Source organism: Balaenoptera borealis, assembly GCF_965194805.1.
Source record: "Balaenoptera borealis genome assembly, chromosome: 2".
NCBI lineage: Eukaryota > Metazoa > Chordata > Mammalia > Artiodactyla > Balaenopteridae > Balaenoptera > Balaenoptera borealis.
Window position 1 is genome coordinate 90,714,717 of NC_138867.1, and position 27,650 is coordinate 90,742,366.

Here is a 27,650-nt window from a genome sequence, read left to right on the forward strand (position 1 = left end):
CCTCTCCAGCATTTATTGCTTGTAGACTTTTTGTTGATGGCCATTCTGACTGGTGTGAGGTGATACCTCATTGTAGTTTTGATTTGCATTTCTCTAATAATTAGTGATGTTGAGCATCTTTCAGTGTGCATCCTGGCCATCTGTATGTCTTCCTTGGAGAAATGTCTATTTAGATCTTCTACCCTTTTTTTAAATTAATTTTTATTGGAGTATAGTTGATTTACAATGTTGTGTTAGTTTCTGCTGTATGGCAAAGTGAATCAGTTATACATATACAAAAGGGAAAAAAACCTACAACCAAGAATACTCTCCCCAGCAAGGGTCTCATTCAGATTCGACAGAGAAATCAAAAGATTTACAGACAAGCAAAAGCTAAGGGAATTCAGCACCCCCAAACCAGCTTTCTGCCCATTTTTTGACTGGGTTGTTTGGTTTTTTTAGGTATCGAGCTGCATGAGCTGTTTGTATATTTTGGAGATTAATCCCTTGTCGCTTCGTTTGCAAATATTTTCTCCCATTCTGTGGGTTCTCTTTTTGTTTTATTGTTTCCTTTGCCAGGCAAAAGCTTTTCAGTTTCATTAGGTCCCATTTGTTTATTTTTGTTTTTATTTCAATTACTCTAGGAGGTGGGTCAAAAAAGATCTTGCTGTGATTTATGTCAGAGAATGTTCTGCCTATGTTTTCCTCTAAGAGTTTTATAGTATCTGGTCTTATATTTAGGTCCTTAATCCATTTTGAGTTTATTTTTGTGTATGGTGTTAGGGAGTGTTCTAATTTCATTCTTTTACATGTAGCTGTCCAGTTTTCCCAGCACCACTTATTGAAGAGACTGTCTTTTCTCCATTGTATATTCTTGCCTTCTTTGTCATAGATTAGTTGACCATAAGTGCATGAGTTTATTTCTGGGCTTTCTATCCTGTTCCATTGATCTGTATTTCTGTTTTTGTGCCAGTACCAAACTGTAGCTTTGTAGTATAGTCTGAAGTCAGGGAGCCTGATTCCTTCAGCTCCATTTTTCTTTCTCAGGATTGCTTTGGCTTTTCGGGGTCTTTTGTGTTTCCACACAAATTGTAAAATTTTTTGTTCTAGTTCTGTGAAAAATGCCATTGGTAATTTGATAGGGATTGCATTGAATCTGTACATTACCTTGGGTGGTATATTCATTTTAACAATATTGATTCCTCCAATCCTAGAATATAGTGTATCTCTCCATCTATTTGTGTCATCTTTGATTTCTTTCATCAGCATCTTATTGTTGTCTGAGTACAGGTCTTTTGCCTCCTTAGGTATGTTTATTGCTAGGTATTTTATTCTTTTTGATACGACAGTAAATGGGATTGTTTCCTTAATTTCTCTTTCTGATCTTTCGTTGTTTGTTAGTGTATAGGAATGCAAGAGATTTCTTTTTAATTATTTATTTATTTATTTATTTATTTATGGCTGTGTTGGGTCTTCGTTTCTGTGCAAGGGCTTTCTCTAGTTATGGCAAGCGGGGGCCACTCTTCATCGCGGTGCGTGGGCCTCTCAATATCGCGGCCTCTCTTGTTGCGGAGCGCAGGCTCCAGACGCGCAGGCTCAGTAATTGTGGCTCACGGGCCCAGTTGCTCCGTGGCATGTGGGATCCTCCCAGACCAGGGCTCGAACCCGTGTCCCCTGCACTGGCAGGCAGATTCTCAACCACTGTGCCACCAGGGAAGCCCCGAGATTTCTGTGTATTAATTTTGTATCTGCAACTTTATCAAACTCATTGATGAACTCTAGTAGTTTTCTGGTAGTGTCTTTAGGATTTTCTATGTATAGTATCATGTCACCTGCAAACAGTGACAGTTTTACTTCTTCTTTTCTGATTTGGATTCCTTTTATTTCTTTCTCTTCTCTGATTGCTGTGGCTAAAACTTCCAAAACTATGTTGAATAAAGGTGGCAAGAGTGGACATCCTTGTCTTGTTCCTGATCTTAGAGGAAATGCTTTCAGTTTTTCACCATTGAGAATGATGTTACCTGTGGGTTTGTCATATATGGCCTTTAAAATGAGCTTGTCTAATTTTACAAAGATGTCTGCTGGAATGACTGAGATTGCATTAAATCTATAGATTAATTTGGCCATCTTAGCAATATTGACTTCTACTTCATGAGCATGGACTGTCTTTCCTTTTATTTATTATTTTTTTCTCAGTCAAGTTTTATAGTTGTTGTGAGTGTAAAAAAACTTGATTGTCTTATTTTTAGGTATTTGTTTTATTGGCATTACTGTAAATGGAATTTATTTTATTTTCCAATTGTTCGCTGCTATCATGCAAGAATATTTTTTAATATTAACCTTTTACCTTGCAGCTTTGCTAAATTTGTTTATTAGTTCTTGTTACTTAAATTCCTTGAGATTTTCTGTGTAAAAATAAAAATCATATCATCTTTAAATACTGCAGGTCACAAACTCTATCTCACTGTTGCAGGTCCTCTTGTAGTAGTAGTAGCAGCAGCAGCAGTAATAGTTTGTTTAAGACTTATTTTGAATCATATATTGCATTCTAGCACTTTACAACCATTAGTCCATTTAACCCTGCTAGGTTGTGTTTTATAGATACCTAAAATGAAGATTAACCAAGGCCACTCAAATAAGTGGCAAAGCTATTGTTTATTCTGGCCATCTCTGCCATAGGTAGGACTTGGTGTTCCTGAGCACATATAATATAGTTCCTTCCTACAGATTAAGATGGACCAGCATTTCACTATCACTCACTTTGTCTAGCAACAAACCAGAGTCCCTCACTCTTCCAGTGGGTGCTGGGAAGCAAGTCAAAGATTTAATTTTAACCTTGGGCTTCTTCTAAGGTTCTCCATTGTGAAACTTGGATCTGATGAATAAAGCCAATCTTAGCAAATTAGTAAGGTAGAAAATGTCACATTCCTTTCTGAATGTGTTTGTTTAGGTACTATCGCCCAAGGTTCCTCCTAAAACATAAAAGGCTAATTTAACTCCCTGAGGAAATATCATCACTACCAGTCAACTACTGATATAAGTCAGTTGCTCAAGGTACTTCCTATGTTACAAGACCAATCCTATAAATTAGACTTTATTTTTTTAGAAGCCTTGAGTCATGTTTGTTTGACATATAGAGGTTCATTTCAAAGGTAAATATGTAAAACCATCTCAGCTGAAAGAGAAACAAGTTGTTGATTGTTCCTCAGGGGAAAAGAATTACAAAAGAAAGCACAGAATAGACGACCTGCCTTCAGCAGGGATCACTGCTAGGATAAGACAATATATATGTATTCATTCAACAAACATTTATTGAGCACCTACTATGTGCCAAGTACTATTCTGGGCATTGGGGATACAGCTCTGAAGAGCACAGATGGATACCATCACCTCTTTTCAAGGGCTTCACACCTGCCATTGTCACCTTTCCCTTCCTGCATTAGTTTTACCCTCTATACAGTATTATTCCTGTCTGCATAAATACATGTAATAGCCCCCATATTAGGGGAAAAACTCCTTTGACCTGAAACCCCCTCTAGTTGCCTCCCCATTTCTCTGTACCCCTTTATAGCAAATTTACTCAGAAGAGCGTCTAAACTCACCATCTCCACTTCTTTTTCTCATTCTCTTTGAACACACTCCAGTCATGCTATTGTACCCACCACTCCTCTGAGATTGCTCTTGTCAGTGTCTCATTAAATTCCATGTTGTCAAATCTAATGGCCAGTTCATAGTCCTCATCTTTCTTGTCTTCTCAGTAGTAGATGTCAGTTAATTTCTATTCCCCCTTGAAAAGCTTTCCTCACTTGGCTTCCAGGACACCAGCCCCTCTGTTGGTTTCCCTCCTGCCTCACTTGCTGCTCCTTCTCAGCCTTCTTTCTTCAATCCTTGAAATTATGGAGCACTTATTACTAAAACAGAAGAGGAAATGGACATTAGGGGGCAACTGGCTGTCTCTGCCACACTCTGTGAATCTTGTTCTTCCCCCAGTTACCCATTTCACTGTCAGTTCCAATCTTCCAGTTGCTTAGGCCAAAATATCTTGGGTCATCCATGACTCTTTTTCTCTCCTACTCCACATCCAGTCTACCAGCAGACCCTACTGATTGTATTGATACTTTCAAAATATATTCTGAATCTGATAGCTTCTGACCACCTCCACCACTTTCATCTTAGTGTAGGCTATCGTCATCTCTCCTAGACTTCTGAAATAGTCTGCTTACTGGTCTCTCTGGTTTTGCCAGTCCATTCTCCACATAGTAACATATAATCCTTCAAAAAATAAGTCACATTATGTCATTCCTGTGTGCAGAACTCTCTGGTTACCTCCTAGCTGAATAAAAGCCAAGGAGCCTACTATTAAAAGGCCATATATTATTTGGTCCTGGCTAACTCTGATTAAATCTGCTATTCTCTCCCTCACTCATTCCCTTCCAGCTCTGCTGGCTTCCTTGATGTTCCTTGAATATACCAAGCATGAACCAATTTTAGGGCCTTTGTATCTACTATTCCTTCTACCTTGACTGCTCTTCACCTAGATATCCTCATGGCTTGTTCCTTAACTTCCTTCAGGTCTTTGATCAAATATCACATTATCAAAAAGAGACCTTTCCTAACAACCTATCTAAAATAGGATTCCCGCTTGTAAATCTTTTTCCCTTTATACAACTCTTTTTCTTCTTAACACTCAACATCATTTGACCTATTATCTGATATTCTTTGTGTGTGTGCATGCTCATATACTTTATCTATATTTTCTATATATAAACATTTATATGTACATATATGAATGTGACTATTGAATGTCTTCCCCACTAGAATGAGAGTACTTGGTCTGTTTTGTTCACTGCTGTCTTTCCTCTTAGTTAAGGGTGGTCAAGATAGAGTTCTCTGAGGAGAGAAATGTAATGGTACTTCCCCTTTCTTTTAAAGAAACTTCCTAAAAATTCTAGACAACTCTTCTGCTTATATCTCATTGGCCAGTATTTAGATTACAGCCACAGCTAGCTGCAGGGGAGGTTAGGAAGTATAGCAGTTTGAGCTAAGAATGAATGAAGAGGAGCCAGCTATGCAAAAGCCTAGAAGGAGAGCACTCCAGGCAAAGGGAATAGCTAAGTGCAAAGCCCTACAGTAGAAATAAGCTTGCCATGTTTAGGGGATTTGTCCTATGTTTGGGGACAAAAAGAAGCTGAATATGGCTGGAATATAGCAAATTATGGACAGACTGGAACAAGACAAGTTGAGAGAGAGAGAGGCAGGGCAGATCATCACGTAGGGTTTTGCACATCCCAGGTGCAAAAAAAAAAAAAAACAAAAGAGTTACCAGACTCTCTGGCACCTCAGCCATTCTCCAACCTTTGGGAAATTCTAGGGCTACACTGCCAAAGGCTACTTAGCAGCTACAAGCCACATGCAGCTATTTAAATTAAATTAACTAACTGAAAGTAAAGAAAATTTAAAATTTCAGTTTCCCATCACACCAGCCACATTGCACGTGTTCAATAGTCTCACGTGGCCAATGGCTACCTACTGGGCAGCACAGGTCATGCCAGACAGCATATGCCATTGTCACAGAAAGTTCTGTTAGTGCTGCTCTAGGAAAGCCAGTCAAAGGAGAAATAATGCCAAGTCTGCTTAGACTCTCCTCTGTGATTTTTCTCTCTTAACCCTAGAATCAGTGTCTTTCTTTCTATTTAAATAGAAATAATATATGTGGTGGCTAGAGACTAGCATGTGGCCTGTTCCATATGCAAATGTTCTTGTGGATGATTTTTACCTATGACAGAAAAGATGGGAAAGACTGGTAAATTGCAAGCATTCTTAACCTCATTATGAATACACTGCAAATGTAAAATTGCAAAGCATGGAAGTCATAAGTGTGAAAGCAGCTTTCAATTTGTTTTAATAGGTGTTTTCTATGTCTTATTGTAACCTAGGGATCTTGCTGCAAGAAACTGTCTGGTAGGTGAAAATAATGTTCTGAAAATCAGTGACTTTGGAATGTCTCGTCAAGAGGATGGTGGAGTGTATTCATCTTCTGGCTTAAAGCAGATTCCCATTAAATGGACAGCACCAGAAGCTCTTAATTATGGTAAGAATAGACTTTTCTTTTTGGTGGTAAAAATGGACTCCGTTAGCACAAAACATTCACAAGCAAAGTTACAGGGGTAGAGCAGAGCTCCAGTTAGAATCATCTGAGGAGCAACAAAAAAGAATGTGTAAGTGTTCAGACTTTACACTTGAACATGAGCACAAACTTACTTAATTCACTGATTTTATTAATCAGATTTTTGTATGGAAGATTGCTAGATTTAAAAGATGGATAATACAAGCATTGTTAAGTATGACTGTACCTCTGAAAGTTTTTATTGTTATCCAAAAAAGATTATTTATTTCTATCTTAATAGTCAAATTATACCCAGAGTAAAAATGTTGCTGTGGCTCTGGACCATTTCTTTTGAATGTCTTATAATTGGTCCAATAACCTCATCTAATGTTAGGTTCCTAAATATTAAGTCAGTCAATGCTGTTGTTTCTCACTCTGAAAACTGACATGGTTTCTTAGCATCTCAGTCTCTGGAACTTGTATAAATCTTGTGGTAAGAGAGAGATGGGAGTTGTTACCTTTTAAAACAGCAGGGATTTTTTTCACTTGAATTTTTATGTGTCATTGTAATTGGAAGTAAATGCAGCTTGTATTATCTGTGGTTGGGATGAAATGGGCCATAGCAAGATGGGTAAGAACTCAAGGATTTTATTTTTTAAAAAAAATAATATGCTTTTAAGTGAAATTAAAAATTACATTTTCATTAAGGGAAGCAGCATATGAGCCATGAGTTGGTGAATGGGTATGGTATGTTTTGAATAAAAATATCATAAAGTGGAGGGAAGCATCATGCAGTGTCCCTGTGTCCTCAGTCCTGCTCCTCGAAGTGGAGATGCACAAGAGGCAGGCAAGGGCATGCAGCTTGTGAGACTCCGTGCCAGCTGGTACCATGCATGTGTGGCCGCTGCCCCTCATCATGGTCCCTGCCTCACTGCAGCTCGTAACAAAGCATTCATCAGAAAATATTTAGTAAGTGCCACCTCCACGTGGCCAGGGCACCAAGCCTTGACTCAGCCTCCTACTTCTGCCTCCTTCCGGCTGGACCTAGACCAGGTGTGGGAGGGAAGAAGCTGAGGTTTGTGACATGAAAGCATATTAGAGAGATTGAAGACAAGATGGCAGAGTAGAATAGGACTTGAGCTCACCTCCTGTTATAAAAACACCAAAATCATAACTTAACTGCTGAACAACCATCAGCAAAAAAAGACTGGAACCTACCAAAAAAGATATTCTACATCCAAAGACAAAGAAGAAGCCACAATGAGATGAGGGACAAGATCCAGCTCCACCCACCAGTGGGAAGGCACCAGGAAGCCTGCACAAGCCCTTGGACCAACCTCACCCACCAGGGGTCAGAAATCAGAAGCAAGAAGAACTACAATCCTGCAGCCTGCAGAACAGAGCCCACAAACACAGAAAGTTAGAAAAAATGAGACAGCAGAGAAATATGTTCCAGATGAAGGAACAAGATAAAACCCCAGAAGAACAACTAAGTGAGGAGGAGATAATAGGCAGTCTGCCTGAAAAAGATGATCCAAGATCTCAGAAAAAGAATGGAGGCACAGACCAAGAAGATACAAAAAATGTTTAACAAAGAGCTAGAAGATTTAAAGAACAAACAGAGATGAACAATAACTAACTGAAATGAAAAATATACTAGGAGGAATCAGTAGCAGAATAAATGAGGCAGAAGAATGAATAAGTCAGCTGGAAGACAGATTGGTGGAAATCACTGCCACAAAGCAGAATAAAGGAAAAAGAATGAAAAGAGATGAGGACAAACTAAGAGATCTCTGGGACAAGATGAAATGCACCAACATTCACATTATAGGGGTTGCAGAAGGAGAAAAGAGGAAGGGCCTGAGAAAATATTTGAAGAGATAATAGCCAAAGACTTCCCTAACATGGGAAAGGAAACAATCACTCAAGTCCAGGAAGCACAAAAAATCCCATACAGGGTAAACCTGAGGAGGGCCATGCCAAGACACATATTAATCAAATTAACAAAAATTAAAGGCAAAGAGAAAATGTTAACAATTTATTGACAGGAGACATATTAATATGTCTCTTGTTACCCAAACGTTATTGACCAGAGACATATCAATACGTTTTTAGAGAGTGATACAATTAATATCAACTTGCAAAGTTGTTAGGCTTAAAGTTGATCAACAGTTCATTAGACAGCTTATGATGTCATTATCATTCACATTTTGGTCTGTTAGGTTTTTGTTCCAACCTTGTGTATATTATAAACACAAGTTTATTACCATAAAATTTTCAAAAATGACGCATCACAAAATTTTGAGTGAAAAAGAATTTTTCAGTGAATTTTATGCAGATACTTTCTCTGATTGAGCAACATGTATACTAGTGTCTCAGAAGATGATAGTTCTTCAGAATATATAGTTCTGATTCACACGATGTGAATATTAGACCAACAAAAAGACAAAAAAACCTTAGTGATTGATTCTGATACGGAAAGTGAAAATGAAACTCATGGTGCTGGAGAATGCTCCTTTGCTTCTACAGAAGAGTGGATTGAAGACAACATTTCATGAGAATTAGAAGACTTTACAGGTGTGTCAGGTGTAACTGCTGACTGTAATAACCCACAAAGTGTTAGTGAAATAACAATTTTTGGTAATGACTTTTTTGAGTTGGTCACTTCTCAAACAAATCCGTATCACCAGCAGAATGAAAAAATCATATAAAAACTATGATAAGGATTTAAAATGGACTGATGTAACCACTAGTGACATGAAGAAGTTTCTTGGATTAATAATTTTGATGGGACAAATAAGAAAGTCACACTGGAAAGAATATTGGTCGACTGATCCCTTACTTGAAACACCTGTCTTTCCAAAGATTATGACAAGAAGAAGGTTCAAACAAATAATGATATTTCTTCACTTTAACCATAACTCAGAAACTGTACTTCCTGCAGACAGAACTTCAAAAGCTAAACCTCTTTTGTATTATTTTCTACCAAAATTTCAATTGATCTATATACCCAAACAAGAGCTATCACTTGAGGAGGCAATTAGAGTGGAGAGGACGACTCAGATTCAAAACCTATATTCCCAGAAAACTTACAAAATATGGAATTTTGGTCAGGATGGTTACCGAAAATGAAACGATATATATGCTACCTTGAGATTTACATGGGTGAAGGAAAGAAACTGCAAGAAACAATATTATCGGTCCTACAACCTTATCTTGGTTCATGGCACCATATTTACAAAGACAATTATTACAACAGTGTGTCCACATCTGAAATATTGTTGAAAAATAAAACCAGAGTTTGTGGGACTATAAGAGAGAATCATGGTCTACCAAACCAATTAAAGAAGAAATCTAAACATCTACAGAGGGGAGAAATGACATTCTTATGGAAGGGAGAAGTGATTCTTCTTATATGGAAAGACAAGAGGCTAGTCTGCATGGTGACAACTCTTCATGACGCCTCCATAGCATCTACAGGAAAGGAAGACAGGAGGACTGGCCATCAGATAACTAAACCCACTTGTATATTAGAGTATAATAAATATATGAAAGAAGTTGATCGATCCGATCAATATCTGGCAAACTTCAATATCCTCTGGAAAACTCGAAAATGGTATAAGAAAGTAGGTTTCTATTTGAGTAGTGTGGTTTATTCAATGAGTTTAAAATTTATTGTAGCCTTAATGCACAGAATAAAATGACTTACAAGCAATTTTTGTTAGCAGTAGCTAGAGAATGGGTAACTGAGAATTCTGGTGAATGCAGTGGTAGTCCTGCACCTGGTCCTTCTTGTGGCATTTCTAAAAGAGCCCCCCACAAAGATCCACCTTGTCAACTATCAGGTAAAATAAAAGAACATATTCTAGAGGAAACCATACCCATAGGACTAAAAAAACAAATTCCACCAGAAAGTGTACAGTCTGCTCTAACAGGGGAAAGTGCAGTGAAACACAGTATATTTGTAATAGCTGTTCTGTTCCCCTGCACAGAGGTGCCTGCTATACTGCCTATCACACTCTAACGAAATATTAGAATACTTTAGTAAGACATGTACAAAGTTTCAAATAAATACATTTAGTGCAAAAAAAGTTGTTGATATTTACTCAAACATGAGTGTTTCAATATTCACTTACATAACAAATCACCTGGCCACAGACGTTAGTTTCTGCAAAAATCCCCTAGTCAATAATGTGTTAAAAGCAATAAGAGAAAAGCAACAAATAACATACAAGGAAATCCCCATAAGGTTACCAGCTGGGTTTTCAGCAGAAACTCTGCAGGCCAGAGGGAGTGGCAGGATATATTTAAAGTGTTGAAAGGGAAAAACCTACAACCAAGAATATTCTACCCAGCAAGCCTCTCATTCAGATTTGACAGAGAAATCGAAGCATTACAGACTAGCAAAAGCTAAGAAAATTCAGCACCACCAAACCAGCTTTACAACAAATGTTAAAGGAACTTCTCTAGGTGGAAAAGAAAAGGCCACAACTAGAAACAAGAAGATTACAAATGGGAAAACTGACCAGTAAAGGCAAACATGCAGTAAAGGTAGCAAATCATCCACATGCAAATAAGATATCAAAACCAGCAGTCATGAGAATAGGAGAGTACAAATTCAGGATATTGGAAATGCATTTGAAAATAAGAGACCAGCAACTTAAAAGAATCTTGTACATATATAGACTGCTATATCAAAAAACCTCATGGGAACCACAAACTAAAAGTCTACAATAGATACACACACAAAAAAGAAAAAGCAATCTAAACACAACACTAGAGATAGTCATCAAATCACAAGAGAATAGAACAAAAGAGGAAGGTAAGAAAAAAAGACCTAAAAAAACAAATTCCAAACAATTAACAACATGGCAATAAGAACATACATATTGATAATTACCTTAAATGTAAATGGATTAAATACTCCAACCAAAAGACACAGACTGGATGAATGGATACAAAACCAAGACCCATATATATGCTGTCTACAAGAGACCCACTTCAGATCCGGGGACACATACAGACTGAAAGTGAGGGAATGGAAGATAGTATTCCATGCATATGGAAATCAAAAGAAAGCTGGAATAGCAATACACATATCAGACAAAATAGACTTTAGAATAAAGACTGTTACAAGAGACAAAAAAGGACACTACATAATGATCAAGGGATCAATCCAAGAAGAAGATATAACAATTGTAAATATATATGCACCCAACATAGGAGCACCTCAATATATAAGGCAAATGCTAACAGTCATAAAAGAAGTCAACAGTATCACAATAAAAATGGGGGACTTTAACACCCCACTTTCATCAATGGACAAATCATCCAGACAGAAAATCAGTAAAGAAACACAGGCCTTAAATGACACATTAGACCAGATGGACTTAATTGATATTTATAGAGCATTCCATCCAAAAGCAGCAGATTACACTTTCTTCTCAAGTGCACACGGAACATCCTCCACAACAGATCACATCTTGGGTCACAAATCAAGCCTCAGTAAATTTAAGAAAATTGAAATCAAGCATCTTTTCCAAACACAACGCTGTGAGACTAAAAATCAACTACAAGAAAAAAGCTGTAAAAAACACAAACATGTGGAGGCTAAACAATATGTTACTAAATAACCAGTGGATCACTGAAGAAATCAAAGAGGAAATCAAAAAATACCTAGAGACAAATGACAACAAAAACACGATGATCCAAAAACCTATGGGACACAGCAAAAGCAGTTCTAAGAGGGAAGTTTATAGCAATACAATCTTAACTCAGGAAACAAGAAAAATCTCAAATAAACAACCAAAACTTACACCTAAAGCAACTAGAGAAAGAACAAATGAAACCCAACATTAATAGAAAGAAAGAAAGAAAGAAAGAAAGAAAGAAAAATCAGCAAAGAAATACATAAAATAGAGACAAAGAAAACAACAGCAAAGATCAGTGAAACTAAAAGCTGGTTCTTTGAAATGATATACAAAATTGATAAGCCTTTAGCTACTAGACTCATCAAGAAAAAAAGGGAGAGAGCTCAAATCAATAAAATTAGAAATGATAAAGTTACAACAGACACCACAGAAATACAAAGGATCATAAGAGACTACTACAAGCAACTATACACCAATAAAATGGACAACCTAGAAGAAATTGACAAATTCTTAGAAAGGTACAATCTTCCAAGACTGAACCAGGAATAAATAGAAAATATGAACAGACCAATCACAAGTACTGAACTAGAAACTGTGATTTAAAGACTCCCTACAAACAAAAGTCCAAGACCAGATGGCTTCATAGGTGAATTCTATCAAACATTTAGAGAAAAGTTAACACCTATCCTTCTGAAACTATTCCAAAAAAATTGTAGAGGAATGAACACTCCCAAGCTCATTCTACGAGGCCACCATCACCCTGTTACCAAAACCAGACAAAAATATCACAAAGAAAGAAAAGTACAGGCCAATATCACTAATGAACATAGACACAAAAATCCTCAACCAAATACTAGCAGCCACATCTAAAAGAATGAACAGCTACATCTAGAAGAATGACATTAGAACATTCTTTAACACCATACACAAAAATAAACTCAAAATGGATTAAAGACCTAAATGTAAGGCCAGATACTATAAAACTCTTAGAGGAAAACACAGGCAGAACACTCTTTGGCATAAGTTGCAGAAAGGTCTTTTTTGGATCCACTTTCTAGAGTAATGAAAATAAAAACAAAAATAAACAAATGGGACCTAATTAAACTTAAAAGCTTTTGTACAGCAAAGGAAACATAAACAAAATGAAAAGACAACCCACAGAATGGGAGAAAGTATTCGTAAATGAAGCAACTGACAAGGAATTAATCTCCAAAATACACAAACAGCTCATGCGGCTTAATATCAAAAAAACAAACGACCCAATCAAAAAATGGGCATAAGATCTAAATAGACATTTCTCCAAAAAAGACTTACAGATAACCAACAGGCACATGAAAAGATGCTCGACATCGCTAATTATTAGAGAAAAGCAAATCAAAACTACAATGAGGTATCGCCTAACACGAGTCAGAATGGCTGTCATCAAAAAGTCTACAAACAATAAATGCTGGAGAGGGTGTGGAGAAAAGGGAACCTTCCTACACTGTTGGTGGGAATGTAAATTGGTACAGCCACTATGAAGAACAATATGTAGGTTCCTTAAAAAGCTAAAAACAGAACTACCATGTGCTGCAGCAATCCCACTCCTGGGCATATATCTGGAGAAAACCATAATTCCAAAAGATACATGCACCCCAATGTTCATTTCAGCACTATTTACAATAGCCAGGACATGGAAGCAACCTAAATATCCATTGACAGAGGAATGTATAAAGAAGACGTGGTGCATATACAATGGAATATTATATATAAATGGAATATTAGCCATAAAAAAGAGTGAAATAATGCCATTTGCAGCAATATGGATGGACCTAGAGATCGTCATACTAAGTGCAGTAAGTCCGACAGTAAGACGAATATCATATATTACTTATATGTGGAATCTAAAAAAAATGATACAAATGAACTTATTTACAAAACAGAAATGGACTCACAGACTTCGAAAACAAACTTATGGTTACCAAAGGGGAAATGTCGGGGGTGGGGGATAAATTAGGAGTTTGGGATTAACAGATACACACTGCTATCTATAAAACAGATAATCAACAAGGACCTACTGTATAGCTCAGGGATCTACTCAATGTTCTGTAATGACCTATATGGGAAAAAAATCTGAAAAGGAATGGATATATGTATGTATATATAACTGAATCACTTTGATGTATACTTGAAACTAACAGAACATTGTAAATCAAGTATACTCCAATATAAAATAAAAATTAAACTGAAAATATCATAAAATGATTCTTTATTGATTTAAAGTGAAAAATTACTTCACCATGAGAAATTAATAAGGTATTTACAAATGTCTTAATGGCTTAATTAAAGACCAGGTAACTTAGAAAGAGCTTGGAGGTGAAATTCATGTAACATAAAATTAACCATTTTAAAGCAAACAATTCAATGGCATTTAGTACATTCACTGTGGTGTGCAACCACTGCCTCTGTCTAGTTCCAAAACACTGTCATCACTCCAAAATAAAATTTATACCCATATTAAGCAGTTAGTCCCCATTCCTTCCTTCCCTCAGCCACTGGCAACCACATATCTGCTTTTTGTTGCTATGTATTTACCTATTCTGCATATTTCATATAAATGGAATCATACAATATGTGACCTTTGGTATATGACTTCTTTCACTTAGTATAATGTTTTCAAGGTTCATCCATGTTGTAGCATATGTCATTATTTTACTCCTTTTTATGGATGAATAATCATTCTGCTGTATATATTTACCACCATTTATTTATCTGTTCATTCATTGATGTATATTTGAGCAGTGTTTACCTTTTGGCTCTTGTGAATAACTCTGCTATAAACATCTGTATGCCAGGATTTGTTTGAGGACCTATTTTCAATTATTCTGAGTACACACTAGGTAATATGGTAATTCTGTGCTTAACTTCTTGAGGAACCACCAGATGTTTTCCAGATAAAGCTTTGGAATGTTATTGTTTTGGAAGTGAATTGGGGGTGGATCGAGACACCAGAATCTGCTTTGTATTTTGCATATCAGCAAGGCTATGGCATAGATTAGATAAGTGTAGGTAGTTGTCATTGTGAGAAATTGACTAAGCCGTTCTAGTTCCCAACAATGAAATTTTTTAACTTAATACTCCACAGAAACTAATCCTCACCCTTCGTGTGTCTTCCCATGTGCTGGCAAGAGAAGCTTTTGGAAGCTTTGCAGATCACAAACTAATTCCACCATTCCTCAAAATGTAGAGAAAATGGCAGCCCTGCTATTTTCCAGTGATTCTTCTCTGGGGTGGTTATTACTCTAAAGCTATATTCCTAAGGAGAACAATCACAGGATAAAATAAAGGACTGTATTCTTTTTATTTACTCAGAGGTTTTCTTTAGATGACACAACATTGTTAAGCACCTTCTTCTTGATTCTTACAGCATCCCTATAAAGGAGCTGGAGCTGGACTTGGGAGCCCTAAAACCTTATCAATAAAATCCAGCTCTCTAGAATGTGTTCTTAACCCTGTTTGCCAGATTCTCTATATTACACTGCCTTTAAAACTCCTCTTACTGCTAAGCAATTATGCCAAGTAAAATCCTGCCTTTCAATCACAGTGTGTTTTAGTTGAATTTCAAGCTGACTAAAGTATTTACAAATCAAAATTCTAATTCCAAATATCTTTAAGAGCCAAACCTAAATTTGGTATGTCATATAGTAAAGACAGGCAAGAAGATCTTTGATTGGCAGTGAGGGACCTCTTTTAGCAGTCTTTAATGTTAACTTTATAAAATGCAGAACAACACACCCTCTCACCATACACAAAAATAAACTCAAAATGGCTTAAAGACTTTAACATAATACATGACACCATAAAACTCCTAGAAGAGATCATAGGCAAAACATTCTCTTACATAAATCATACCAATGTTTTCTTAGGTCAGTCTCCCAAGGCAATAGAAATAAAAACAAAAATAAACAAATGGGACCTAATCAAACTTACACGATTTTGCACAGCAAAGGAAACCATAAACAAAACGAAAAGACAGCTTACAGAATGGGAGAAAATATTTGCAAGTGACACGACTGACAAGGGCTTAATTTCCAAAATATATAAATAGCTCATACAACTCAACAACAAAAAAAACAAACAACCCAATCAAACAATGGGCAGAAGACCTAAATAGACATTTCTCAAAAGAAGACATACAGATGGCCAACAGGCACATGAAAATATGCTCAACATCGCTAATTATTAGAGAAATGCAAATCAAAACTACAATGAGGTACCACCTCACATCAGTCGGAATGGCCATCATTAAAAAGTCTACAAATAATAAATGCTGGAGAGGGTGTGGAGAAAAGGGACCCCTCCTACACTGTTGGTAGGAATGTAAGTTGGTGCAGCCACTGTGGAAAACAGCTCCTCAGAAAACCAAAAATAGAATTACGATATGATCCAGCAATCTCACTCCTGGGCATATACCCACACAAAACTATAATTCAAAAAGATATATGCACCCCTATGTTCACAGCAGCAGCATCTACAATAGCTAAGACATGGAAACAACTTAAATGTCCATCAACAGATGAATGGATAAAGAAGATGTGGAACACATATACAATGGAATAAAAAACGAAATAATGCCATGTTCAGCAACATGGATGCAACTAGAGATTATCATACTAAGTGAAGTCAGAAAGAGAAATACCATATGATATCACTTATATGTGGAATCCAAAATATGACACAAATGAACCTATCTATGAAACAGAAACAGAAACAGAATCATGGACACAGAGAACAGACTGGTGGTTGCCAAGGGGGAGGGGGTTGGGGAAGGGATGGAATGGGAGGTTGGGATTAGCAGATGTAGCGTTATGAATGGATAAACAACAATGGATAAGCACAGAGAACTATATTCAATATTCTATGATAAACCATTATGGAAAATATTTTAAAAAAAGAATGTATGTGTATGTATAACTGAATCACCTTGCTGTACAGCAGAAATTAAAACAACCTTGTAATCAACTATACTTCAATTTTAAAAATTGATAAAAAATAAAAAATAAAATGCAGAACAATTTAGATGAGGGAGAGATTTTTAACAGGATGAGAAAGAAGTGGGGAGTATTTGTTACCGAATCCAATGAGGGAGTTCCTGAGTGTCTACAAGTGTCATGGCAACCCTGAGAAATTTAGTTCTCATAGACTAAAATTACTGAAGATTGGCTCTGAATCCTAGCACTTTTTTAACAAGAGAAAACATAAATATTTTATGAAAGTCTTATTTTTTGTTCCACTTCTTCTATGTTTTATGCAAATATCAATTTATGATTGGTGGTAAAATTTTGCCTCATTTCCAGGGGCCTTTTTTTCCCCACAGATTCTTTTTTTCACTTTTGCCCTCAGAGTAGATTAAATGCTGCCCAAGTCTTCATGCAGTGTGTGGAGTTAGGGTAGATGGGAAACCCCTTCAGTCTAAGAAACCTCTGTGAAATTTTGGCTTAGGGACATAGAATTAAAGTTATTTTCACCATTATTTTGTCATTAGTGTTGTCATTTAATTTTTGAAAAGATGATGCATAAACTTGTTTTCGTTTTGTTTTGTTTTGTTTTAGTCAAGCAGTATGTAAAGGGCCTACAATGAAATGTAAGCCCCTCTCCCCACCCTTGTCTCTAGCCATGTAATTCCCCTTCCTAAAGGCAAATACTCTTATCATATTGTTGTATTCTTCTCAGAGATTTCTCAGCCATCTAATTGTACGTATCTCCCCCCCTTTTTAAGCACACAGTGGTAGCATACTTCATAGCCTCCTCAGCATATATTGCCTCCTCAGTACAGCTGTTACCAAGGGTACTGTGATTGTAAGGGGCAAATAAGATACTGATTTCCAACTAAGGAATAAAACAATCTGTGTAACGATCATTAAAAGAACTTTTTTCATTTGTCACCTGGGAACTTGGGGCTGATACAACCCATAGAAATTTAATTACTGTGAAGTAACTAAGTACTCTGAAATGCAAGAGAGGTAGGATTTATAATGTAAAGAGTCCTGGATCAGCCATCAGGACCAGGTTTCCCAACCAGTCATGTCATTAGTTGCATGACCTTAGCAAGCGATCTATTTCTCTACACCTATGTTTTCTAATTTGCAAATGAGAATGATAGTATCTTCCCCTGCAAAGGGTACTGTGAGCATCAAATGAGACATGGAAAACTAGCAATGTGCTATATGGCTGTAAGTAACTTTTAGCCCATTACAATTATCCAGCAAGGTTTCAGGTCAAGATGGCGATATAGGTAGATCCTGAACTCACCTCCTCCCACAGACACATTGAATCTACAGCTACATATGGAACATTTGCCCCTGAAAAAAAACCTAAAAACTAGCTGAGCAATTCGTACACATTGGGCAAAGGAGGAAAAAAGCCACATGGGAGCAGGTAGGAGCAGCTGACTTAAAATGTTGCCCTAAATCCCACCCCTGGTTCAGTGACCCACAATCAGGAGGGAACTCAAAACCTATAGCTTCTCCCTGAGGAGCGAAGGAACATCAGGCATCCTATCTTTTAAGACCTGCACCTGAGAGATGAGCCCCCAAAACATCTGGCTTTGAAAATGATCTGGGCTTGCATCCACGAGGCCCTCAAGGCTTTAGCAAGCTGAGAACTGCTTCTTAAAGGGCTCACCCACCACAGGGCCCAGGGCAGAATCAGCTAATGGAAAGACTCCTAGAGTTTACATGAAAGAGCTTCACTTGCTAATCTTAACACATTAGCCTGAGGGGCAGGCATCTAATTTAATGCATCTAGGGCCCTGACAGGGTATCTCTAGGGACAGAGGCTGGCAGGCACCATCTTCATGCTTTCCCTCTGCTATGATCCAAAGTGCCAGTATCTCCCAGAGGGGAGCTTTTACACATGTCTGGTGGCCTGGTTTTTGTAGCTGCCACCCAGGGGACACCCTTTGATCACCAGGCTCTGGAGACCAGGGGTCGTGTATTCCTGGAACCCACAGGACTGTAACAATCTGAGAGTTTTGGGCAGACTGCCACCTCCCAAGGCACTGCACTGGCAGCAGACTGAAGCACACCCCCAGTCTTTCTGATAAAGACCATTTGCTTATCCAGGAGCTTTGGCCTGAGGGGCAGGCTTCTGGTCTGGCATACTTCTAGGGGCCTACAGAATTGCTCTCAGGGAATGAGGCTGGTGGATGCCGTCTTTATGCTATCCCTCTACCTCACTCTAGCTCACTGGTATCTCCAAGAAAGGAGCTTAAACACTTGTCTGGTGCCTCAATTTTTTCAGCTGCTGCCAGGAGACACCTCTACATTGCCTGGCTCTGGTGACCAGCAGGGCTGACACTCCTGGGTCCCACAGAACTGAGAAAGCGTTCTTAAACAGCTACCACCCTCAGGGCACAGCAAGAGGCAACAGACCCAGGAGCACAGTCTTTCCGTGAAAGGCCTATAATCTTGTGCTGGAGCTTCAGCCTGAGGGCAGGCTCCAGGTTTGTCTAGAAGCCTATCAAGGTGCTCTCAGGGAATGCAGGCCAGAGAACAGGATTTTGTGACTCCCTCTGCCTCGCTACAATTTGTCAGTATCTCCCAGAAAGGAACTTATACACTTGTCTGGAGCCCCTATTTTTGTGACTGTAATCCAGGGGACATTCCAGATCGCCTGGCTCTGATGCCCAGCATGGCTTACACTTGCAGTCTGATAGGACTGTATATATTTGCATGCTTTAAAGTTGCTGCCCGAGGGTCTGGCTTCCAATCAGCCTGAATCTATGTGCTAGATATTCCTCTTTGGGACACTGACAGGTCTTGGAACACCTTCAACTACTAGGAGATATTAAAAAATAAAATAGGCTGCTTGGACAATCACAAAGGCTTGAGAGACATCGGAGAGTTAGGTCAGAGCTGGATGGTAAGTTGTATCTCCTACAGGAGGCCACTCCTACAGGACTGGGGGAGGTGGCTGTTTCATCTAATGCATGGAAACGAACACAGAATGTCAAGCAAAATGAGGAATGTGTTCCAAAACGAAAGAACAAGATAACACCTCAGAAAAAAACCTTCATGAAACGGACATAGTTTATCCACCTGATAAAACGTTAAAGGTGGTAAAGAATGGATGAACATAGTGAGAATTTCAACAAAGAGATAGAAAATATAAGAAGGTACCAAAGAAAAGACATAGAGTTGAAGAATACAATAACTGAATTGAAAAATATGCTAGAGAGGTTCAACATCATACTACATGAAACAGAATAAAGGATCAGTGAGCTCAGAGGGCAATGGAAGTCATCCAATCACAGCAATAAAAAGAAAAAAGAATGAAAAAAGCCAAGAGAGCTTAAGGGACTTATGAGACAACATCTAGCAGACTATTTGCATTATAGTAGTCCCAGATGGAGGAGAGAGAGAGAGAAAGGGGCAGAAAACTTATTTGAAGATATAATGGGGGACTTCCCTGGTGGCACAGTGGTTGGGAATCCACCTGCCAATGCATGGGACACGGGTTCAATCCCTGGTCCAGGAAGATCCCACATGCTGCAGAGCAGCTAAGCCTGTGCGCCACAACTACTGAGCCTGTGCTCTAGAGCCCGTGAGCCACAACTACTGAGCCCGTGCGCCACAACTACTGAGCCCGTGCCACAACTACTGAGCCCGTGCGCCACAACTACTGAAGCCCGCACGCCTAGAGCCCGTACTCCACAGCAAGAGAAGCCACCACAATGAGAAAGAAGCCCGTGCACCACAACAAAGAGTAGCCCCCGCTCGCCGCAACTAGAGAAAGCCCTCACGCAGCAGCAAAGACCCAACGCAGCCAAAAATAAGTAAATAAAAAAATAAATTTATTTAAAGAAAAAAAAAGATATAATGGCTGAAGACTTCCTACCTGGGAAAGGAAAGAGACATCCAGACCAGGAAACCCACAGTGTTCCAAATAAGATGATGAACCCAGAGAGACCCACACCAAACACATTATAATTAAAGTGTCAAAAGTTAAAGAAAAGTAAATCTTAAAAGCAGCAAGAGAAAAACAACTTGTTATATACAAGGGATTCCCCATACAACTACCAGCAAATATTTCAACAGAAACTTTGCATGCAGGAAAGGAATGGCATGATATATTCACTGTGCTGAAAGAAGAATACTTCCAACAAAGAATACTCTACTTGGCAAAGTTATCATTCAAAATTGAAGGAGAGGGAAAGTGTTTTCCAGATAAGCAAAATCTAAAAGAGTTCATCACCACTAAACTGGCCTTACAAGGAATGGTAAAGGGACTTCTCTAAGCTGAAAAGAAAGGTTGCTAATTAGTAACAAGAAAATATATGAAAGTATATATATCTCACTGGTAAAGGTAAATATGTAGTAAGGTAGTGGATCAATCACTTATAAAGGTAGTATGAAGGTTAAAGACAAAAAAATAAAAACTATAACTACAAAAATTAGTTAAGGGATATACAAGATAAATAGATGTAAAATCTGACATCAGAAACATAAAACAAGGCAGGGGGGAGTGAAAATGTAGAGCTTTTGAATGTGTTCAATCTTCAGTTTTTTTTAATCAACTTAAAAATGTAAGTTGTTATATGTAAGCCTCATGCTTACCACAAAGTCAAAATCTATAGTAGATACAGTAATGATAATGAGAAAAATCTAAGCATACCATTAAAGAAAGTCATCAAACCACAAAGGAAGAGAGCAAGTGAAGAAGTAAGGAACAGAGAGGAACTAAAAAACAGCAAGAAAGGAATTAAAATGGCAATAGGTACATACATATCAATAACAACGTTAAATGTAAAGGGACTAAATTTGCCAGTCAAAAGACAGAGTTGCTGAATGGAATAAAAAATAAGACCCATCTATATGCTGCCTACAAGAGACTCATCGCAGACATAAGGACACACAAAGACTAAAAGTGAAGGGATGGAGAAAGGTATTCCATGCAAATGGAAACCAAAAGGAAGCTGGGGTGGCTATATTTATATCAAACAAAGTAGATTTTAAAACAAAGACTGTAATCAGAGACAAAGGAGGGCATTACATAATGATAAAGAGGTCAATCCAAAAAGAGGATATAAAATTTGTAAATATTTATGCACCTAACATAGGAATACTTAAATATATTTTAAAAAATGTTAACAGACCTAAAAGGAGAAATAAACAGCAATACAATAATAGTAGGGGACTTCAGTACCCTACCTGAGTCAATGTAAAGATCAGACAGAAAATCAGTACGGAAATGTCAGCCTTAAATGACACTTTAGACCAGATGAACTTAACAGATATATATATATAGATAGATATCTATAGATCAGTATACACATGCCATCCAAAAGAAGCAGAATACATATTCTTTCCTCGTGCACGTGGAATATTCCCCAAGACAGATTATATGTTAGGCCACAAAACAAGTCTTAATAAATTTAACAAGACTGAAATCACATCAAGCATCTTTTCTGACCACAACGGTATGGAACTAGAAGTCAATTACAAGAAGAAAGCTAGGAAATTCACAAATATGTGGAAATTAAACATGCTACTGAACAACCAGTGGGTCACAGAATAAATCAAAAGAAAAGTCAAAATTACCTTGAGACAAATTAAAATGGAAATAGAACATACCGAAAGTTAGGTGATGCAGTAAAAGCAGTTCTGAGAGGTATGTTCATAGTAATAAATGCCTACCTCAAGAAACAAGAAAGATCTCAAACAACATAACATCACACCTCAAGGAACTAGAAGAAGAAAAAATAAAACCCAAAGTTATTAGAAGGAAGGAAATAACAAAGATCAGAGCAGAAATGAATGAAATAAAGACTAAAAAGACAATAGAAAAGATCAATGAAACTAATAGCTATTTCTTTGAAATGATAGAATTGACAAAACTTTAGCTACACTCAGCAAGAAAAAAAAGTGACAGAAACCAAATCAAAACAGTTAAAAATGAAAAATGAGACATTACAACTGATACCACAGATATACAAAGGATGGTAAGAGGCTTCTGTGAACAACTATATGCCAACAAACTGGACAACCTAGAAAAAATGAAAAAAATCTCTCAAACAAAAACCTTCTGAAATTGAATCAGTAACAAAAAAACCTCTCAACAAAAAGAAGTCTAGGAATGAATGGCTTCACTGGTGAATTTTACCATACACTCAAAGAAGATTAATACCAGTCGTTCTCAAACTCTTCCAAAACAGAAGAAGAGGGAATACTCCCAAACTCATTTTATGAGTCCATCATTACTCTGATATCAAAACCACATAAAGACATCACAAGAAAAGAAAATTACAGGCCATTGTTCCTGATGAACACAGAAGCAAAAATTCTCAACAAAATGTTTAGCAAACGGAATTCAGCAATACATTAAATAATAAAAGGATCATACATCATGATCAAGTGGGATTTATTCCAAGGATACAAGGATGGTTTAACATTTGCAAATCAATCAACATGATGCACCACATGAACAAAATAAAGGCTAAAAATCATATCATCATATCATCTCAATAGATACAGAAAAAGCATTGGACAAAACTCAACATCCCATTAAGATAAAAATTCTCAACAAAGTGGGTACAGAGGAAATGTACCTCAACATAATAAAGGTCACATATGACAAGCCCACAGCTAACATCACAGTTCACAGTAAAAAGCTGAAAGCTTTTCCTCTAAGAACAGGAACAAGACAAGGATTCCCACTCTCACCACTTTTGTTCAACATAGTATTGGAAGTCCTAGCCACAGCAATTAGGCAAGAGAAAGAAATGAAAAGAATCCCATTTGGAAAGGAAGAAGTAAAACTGTCCTTATTTGCAGATGAAATGATATTATATAGAAAATCCTAAAGTCTCCACCAAGAAACTGTTAGAACTAATCAATGAATACAGTAAATTGCAGGATACAGTCAAAATACAAAAATCTGTTGTGTTTCTATACACTAATAACAAATTATCAGAAAGAGAAATTAAGGAAACAGTTCCATTTATAATTGCATCAAAAACAATAAAATATCTAGGAATAAATTTCACCAAGGAGGTGAAAAACCTGTACATTGAAAACTATCAGACACAACCAAAAAAACTGAAGAAGACACAAATAAATGAAAAGATATTTCATGCTCATGGATTGGAAGAATCAATATTAATAAAATGTTCATACTACCCAAAGCAATCTACAGATTCAGTGCAATCCCTATCAAAATTCCAATGGCATTTTTCACATAACTGGATCAAATAATACTAAAATTTTCGTGGAACCGCAAAAGACCCTAACAGTCAAAGCAATCCTGAGGAAGAAGTACAGAGCTAGGGGCATCATGCTCTCTGATTTCAAACTATACTACAAAGCTATGGTATTTAAAGCAGCGTGGTATTAGAATTAAACAGACACACAGATCAATGGAACAGAATAGAAAGCCTAGAAATAATCCCATGCATAAATGGTCAATTAATTTATGACAGAGGAGGCAAGAATATACAATGGGGAAAGGACATCTCTTCAGTAAATGTTGGGAAAACTGGACAGCCACATGCCAAAGAATGAAACAGACCACTATCTTACACCATATGCAAAAATTAACTCAAAATGGTTAAAGACTTGACTATAAGACCTGAAGTCATAAAACTCCTAGAAGAAAACATAGGCAGTAAGCTCTAGTGCTGGAGATGAGTTTTTGGATTTGACATCAAAGCAAAGGCAACAAAAGCAAAAATAAACAAGTCGGGCTATTTCAAACTAAAAAGCTTCTGCACAGCAAAGGAAACCATTTACAAAATAAAAGGACACCTACCGAATGAGAGAATATATTTGCAAGTCATATATCTGATAGGGGTTAATATTTAAATATATAAAGAACTCATGCAACTCAAGACAAAAAACAATCTGATTAAAAAATGGGCAGAAGTTCAGAATAGACAGTTTTCCAAAGAAGGGATATGCATGGCCAACAGTTTCATGAAAAGATACTCAACATCACTAATCATCAGGGAAATGCAAATCAAAACCACAGTGACTTATCACCTCATACCTGTTAGAACGGCTGTTATTAAAACAAGAAGTAACAAGTGTTGGCCAGGTTGTGGAGAAAAGGATCCCTCCTCCACTGTCAGGAGGAATGTAAATTGGTGCAACCACTATGGAAAACAGTATGGAGGTTCCTCATAAAACTAAAAATAGAGCTACCATATGATCCAGCAGTTCCACTTCTGGGTATTTATCTGAAGAAAACAAAAATGCTAACTCAAGAAGATATATGCACCCCCGTGTTCATTTGCAGCATTATTTACAATAGCCAAGATACGGAAATAGCCTAAGTGTACATCAATGGACGAATGAATAAAGAAGATATAGTGTGTATATACAATAGAATATTATTCAACCATAGCAAAGAGTGAAATCATGCCATTTGTGACAACATGGATGGACCTTGAGGGTATCATGCTAAGGGAAATAAGTCAGACAGAGAAAGACAAATACTGTATAATCTCATTTATATGTGAAATCTAAACAACAACAACAAAACCACTCTCATAGATACAGAGAACAGACTGGTGGTTGCCAGAGTCTAGCAGTGGGAGGTAGGGGGAGGGTTAAGGTGGTCAAGAGGTACAAAATTCCAGTTATAAAACAAATGAGTCATGGGGGTGTAATGTAAAACATGGTGACTATAATTAATAATACTATATTGCATATTTGAAAGTTGCCAAGAGAGTAGATCTTGAAGTTCTTATTACAAGAAAAAAAATTTTTATGACTATGGATGGTGACTATGGATGGTGATGTTGACTAGACTTATCGTGGTGATTATTTTGCAATATATGCAAACATTAAATCATGCTGTACACCTGAAACTAATATAATGTTATGTTAATTATATCTCAGTAAGAAAAATAAAGCAGTAATTATTAATTAATTTTTTAAAATTATCCAGTAAAACCAGATTCAAAAGTCAAGGTTGCAGGGCTTCCCTGGTGGCGCAGTGGTTAGGAATCCGGCTGCCAACACAGGGAACACGGGTTCAAGCCCTGGTCCGGGAATATCCCACATGCCACAGAGCAGCTAAGCCCGTGCGCCACAACTACTGAGCCTGTGCTCTAGAGCCCGTGAGCCACAACTACTGAGCCCCCGTGCCACAACTACTGAAGCCCACGCGCCTAGAGTCCATGCTTGGCAACGAGAAGCCACTGCAATGAGAAGCCCGCGCACCGTGACAAAAAGTAGCCCCCGTTCGTCGCAACTAGAGAAAGCCTGCGCGCAGCAATGAAGACCCGACGCAGCCAAAAATAATAAAATAAAATAAAATTAAAAAAAAAAAGAAAAAAAAAGTCAAGGTTACAGAGTTAGGTTATAAGCTTTCACTTCTAGAGTGTGATCTTAATTTATAATACAACTGGCCATTCTTGATATCTTCCCAGATACTATCTTACAAAAATAAGGTATTTGGCTCTCTATGCCTTGTACTTCCTTAAAGAGTTAATTAGTCTTAACTTGTAACCATTGAATGATTTTCATAAAAAGTTTTAAATTACTGGATGCCAAACATGAAAAGAGTTGATATGCAGACAGGGAAACTAATCTTCCTACCGACTAGCATAGTGAATGTCCGTAATTACTGTCTAGTAAGAAGGAAGCTAATTCACACAGCTGGAGATGATGATCAGCAAGTACACTCCAAACTCTGACGTCAGAGCAGTTATAGCACAGGCGTACTCTCATTCTCATTGTACTGTTTTCAAGAAAGAGAAAAGGCCATCCTACTCAAAGTAACAAGACATTTTGAGAGGATGGGCATTTATACATCCCAGAATGGCAGAATTATGTTGGAAAATCTTGAAAATTCATAGCCTTTTCTGCCTCCCCTCCTTGATTTCACATTCATTCCAGAAGATATCTGGTATTGGCTTTTATCTCCTTGTTTCTCTAGAAGATTACCAAGGGAAAAAAAACTAAACTAAACTAAACTAAGAGTTAGCTTATGTAATTCAGTAAAGCAGGTGCACCAAGATATTTTGACAAAACACGGCACCATGTAATTTAAAGAAGTTGTTTTTATCAGCCAGCTATGTTAATTTCTACTCTATTCAAAACACAGAAAAATGTATTTTCCATAAATGAAACTATCAGTGGAGAAAATGAGAACTTTAAGCGTGTAAGAATATCTGTAAACAGTGATGAGTAAAAAATTGAAGTTAAGAAACTTTCCTTATTGCTTTAAGTTTGTTTGTAATTTTAGTAGAAAGAAAATGACGCAGGCAGAAGACAAAATTGCAGAACTCCAACTTATTTAATCTCCTAGGCATCGATGTGTACAAATTTATATCTTTTTTATATAAACCATCCATCTCATTTAGAGGCCACAGAGAAAGTAAGCTTGCATACTGAGTGAATATTTGTTCTTGGTGGGGGAAATGTGATTTGGAAGGTGGTTTGGTTAAAGTAGCAGCCTGAAGACTATTCATTTAATTGGTAATATTACTACTCCTGGAAAGCAAAACTAGTCAAGAAAATAAGATCACTAGTTATTGAATTCCTGGTAAGTTTAAATATGTTAATATGTGACTGACATAGACAAACACAACCAGAAATGGTCACCCGCTTATCCAATGACCTGAATGTGGTTTTGTTCGCCCTGCAGGGAGATACAGCTCTGAGAGTGATGTGTGGAGCTTTGGCATCCTCCTCTGGGAGACCTTCAGCTTAGGGGTCTGCCCATACCCTGGAATGACAAATCAACAAGCTCGGGAGCAAGTGGAAAGAGGTGAGCCAAAGACACGGGGTAGCAGTGTTCACACCCAGCCCGGGCAGTGCTGGTGCCGTGTCTGCATTTCCTGGGAGGAGGAAGGGGGTACTCTTGGGCACGCGATAGGAGAGGTGCTGGTTAATCTACTTTTGAACTTTATGGATGGTGTAGCTCTTACA

The 27,650-nt window shown here is 37.5% G+C and overlaps 1 protein-coding gene and 1 long non-coding RNA gene across 7 annotated transcripts in view; both read left to right on the forward strand.

The window, feature by feature from the left end:
- FER (FER tyrosine kinase) overlaps positions 1 to 27,650 on the forward strand; it is a 457,469-nt gene that overhangs the window by 425,100 nt on the left and 4,719 nt on the right. For all 6 annotated transcript variants that reach the window (XM_082376336.1, XM_082376339.1, XM_082376338.1 and 3 more), the window contains 2 exons: positions 5,916 to 6,070; positions 27,367 to 27,489. In XM_082376336.1, coding sequence (XP_082232462.1) covers positions 5,916 to 6,070; positions 27,367 to 27,489 — 278 coding nt within the window. The remainder of the gene's footprint in view (positions 1 to 5,915; positions 6,071 to 27,366; positions 27,490 to 27,650) is intronic.
- LOC309622615 overlaps positions 1 to 27,650 on the forward strand; it is a 463,955-nt gene that overhangs the window by 402,114 nt on the left and 34,191 nt on the right. The gene's annotated exons all lie outside the window — the stretch shown is intronic.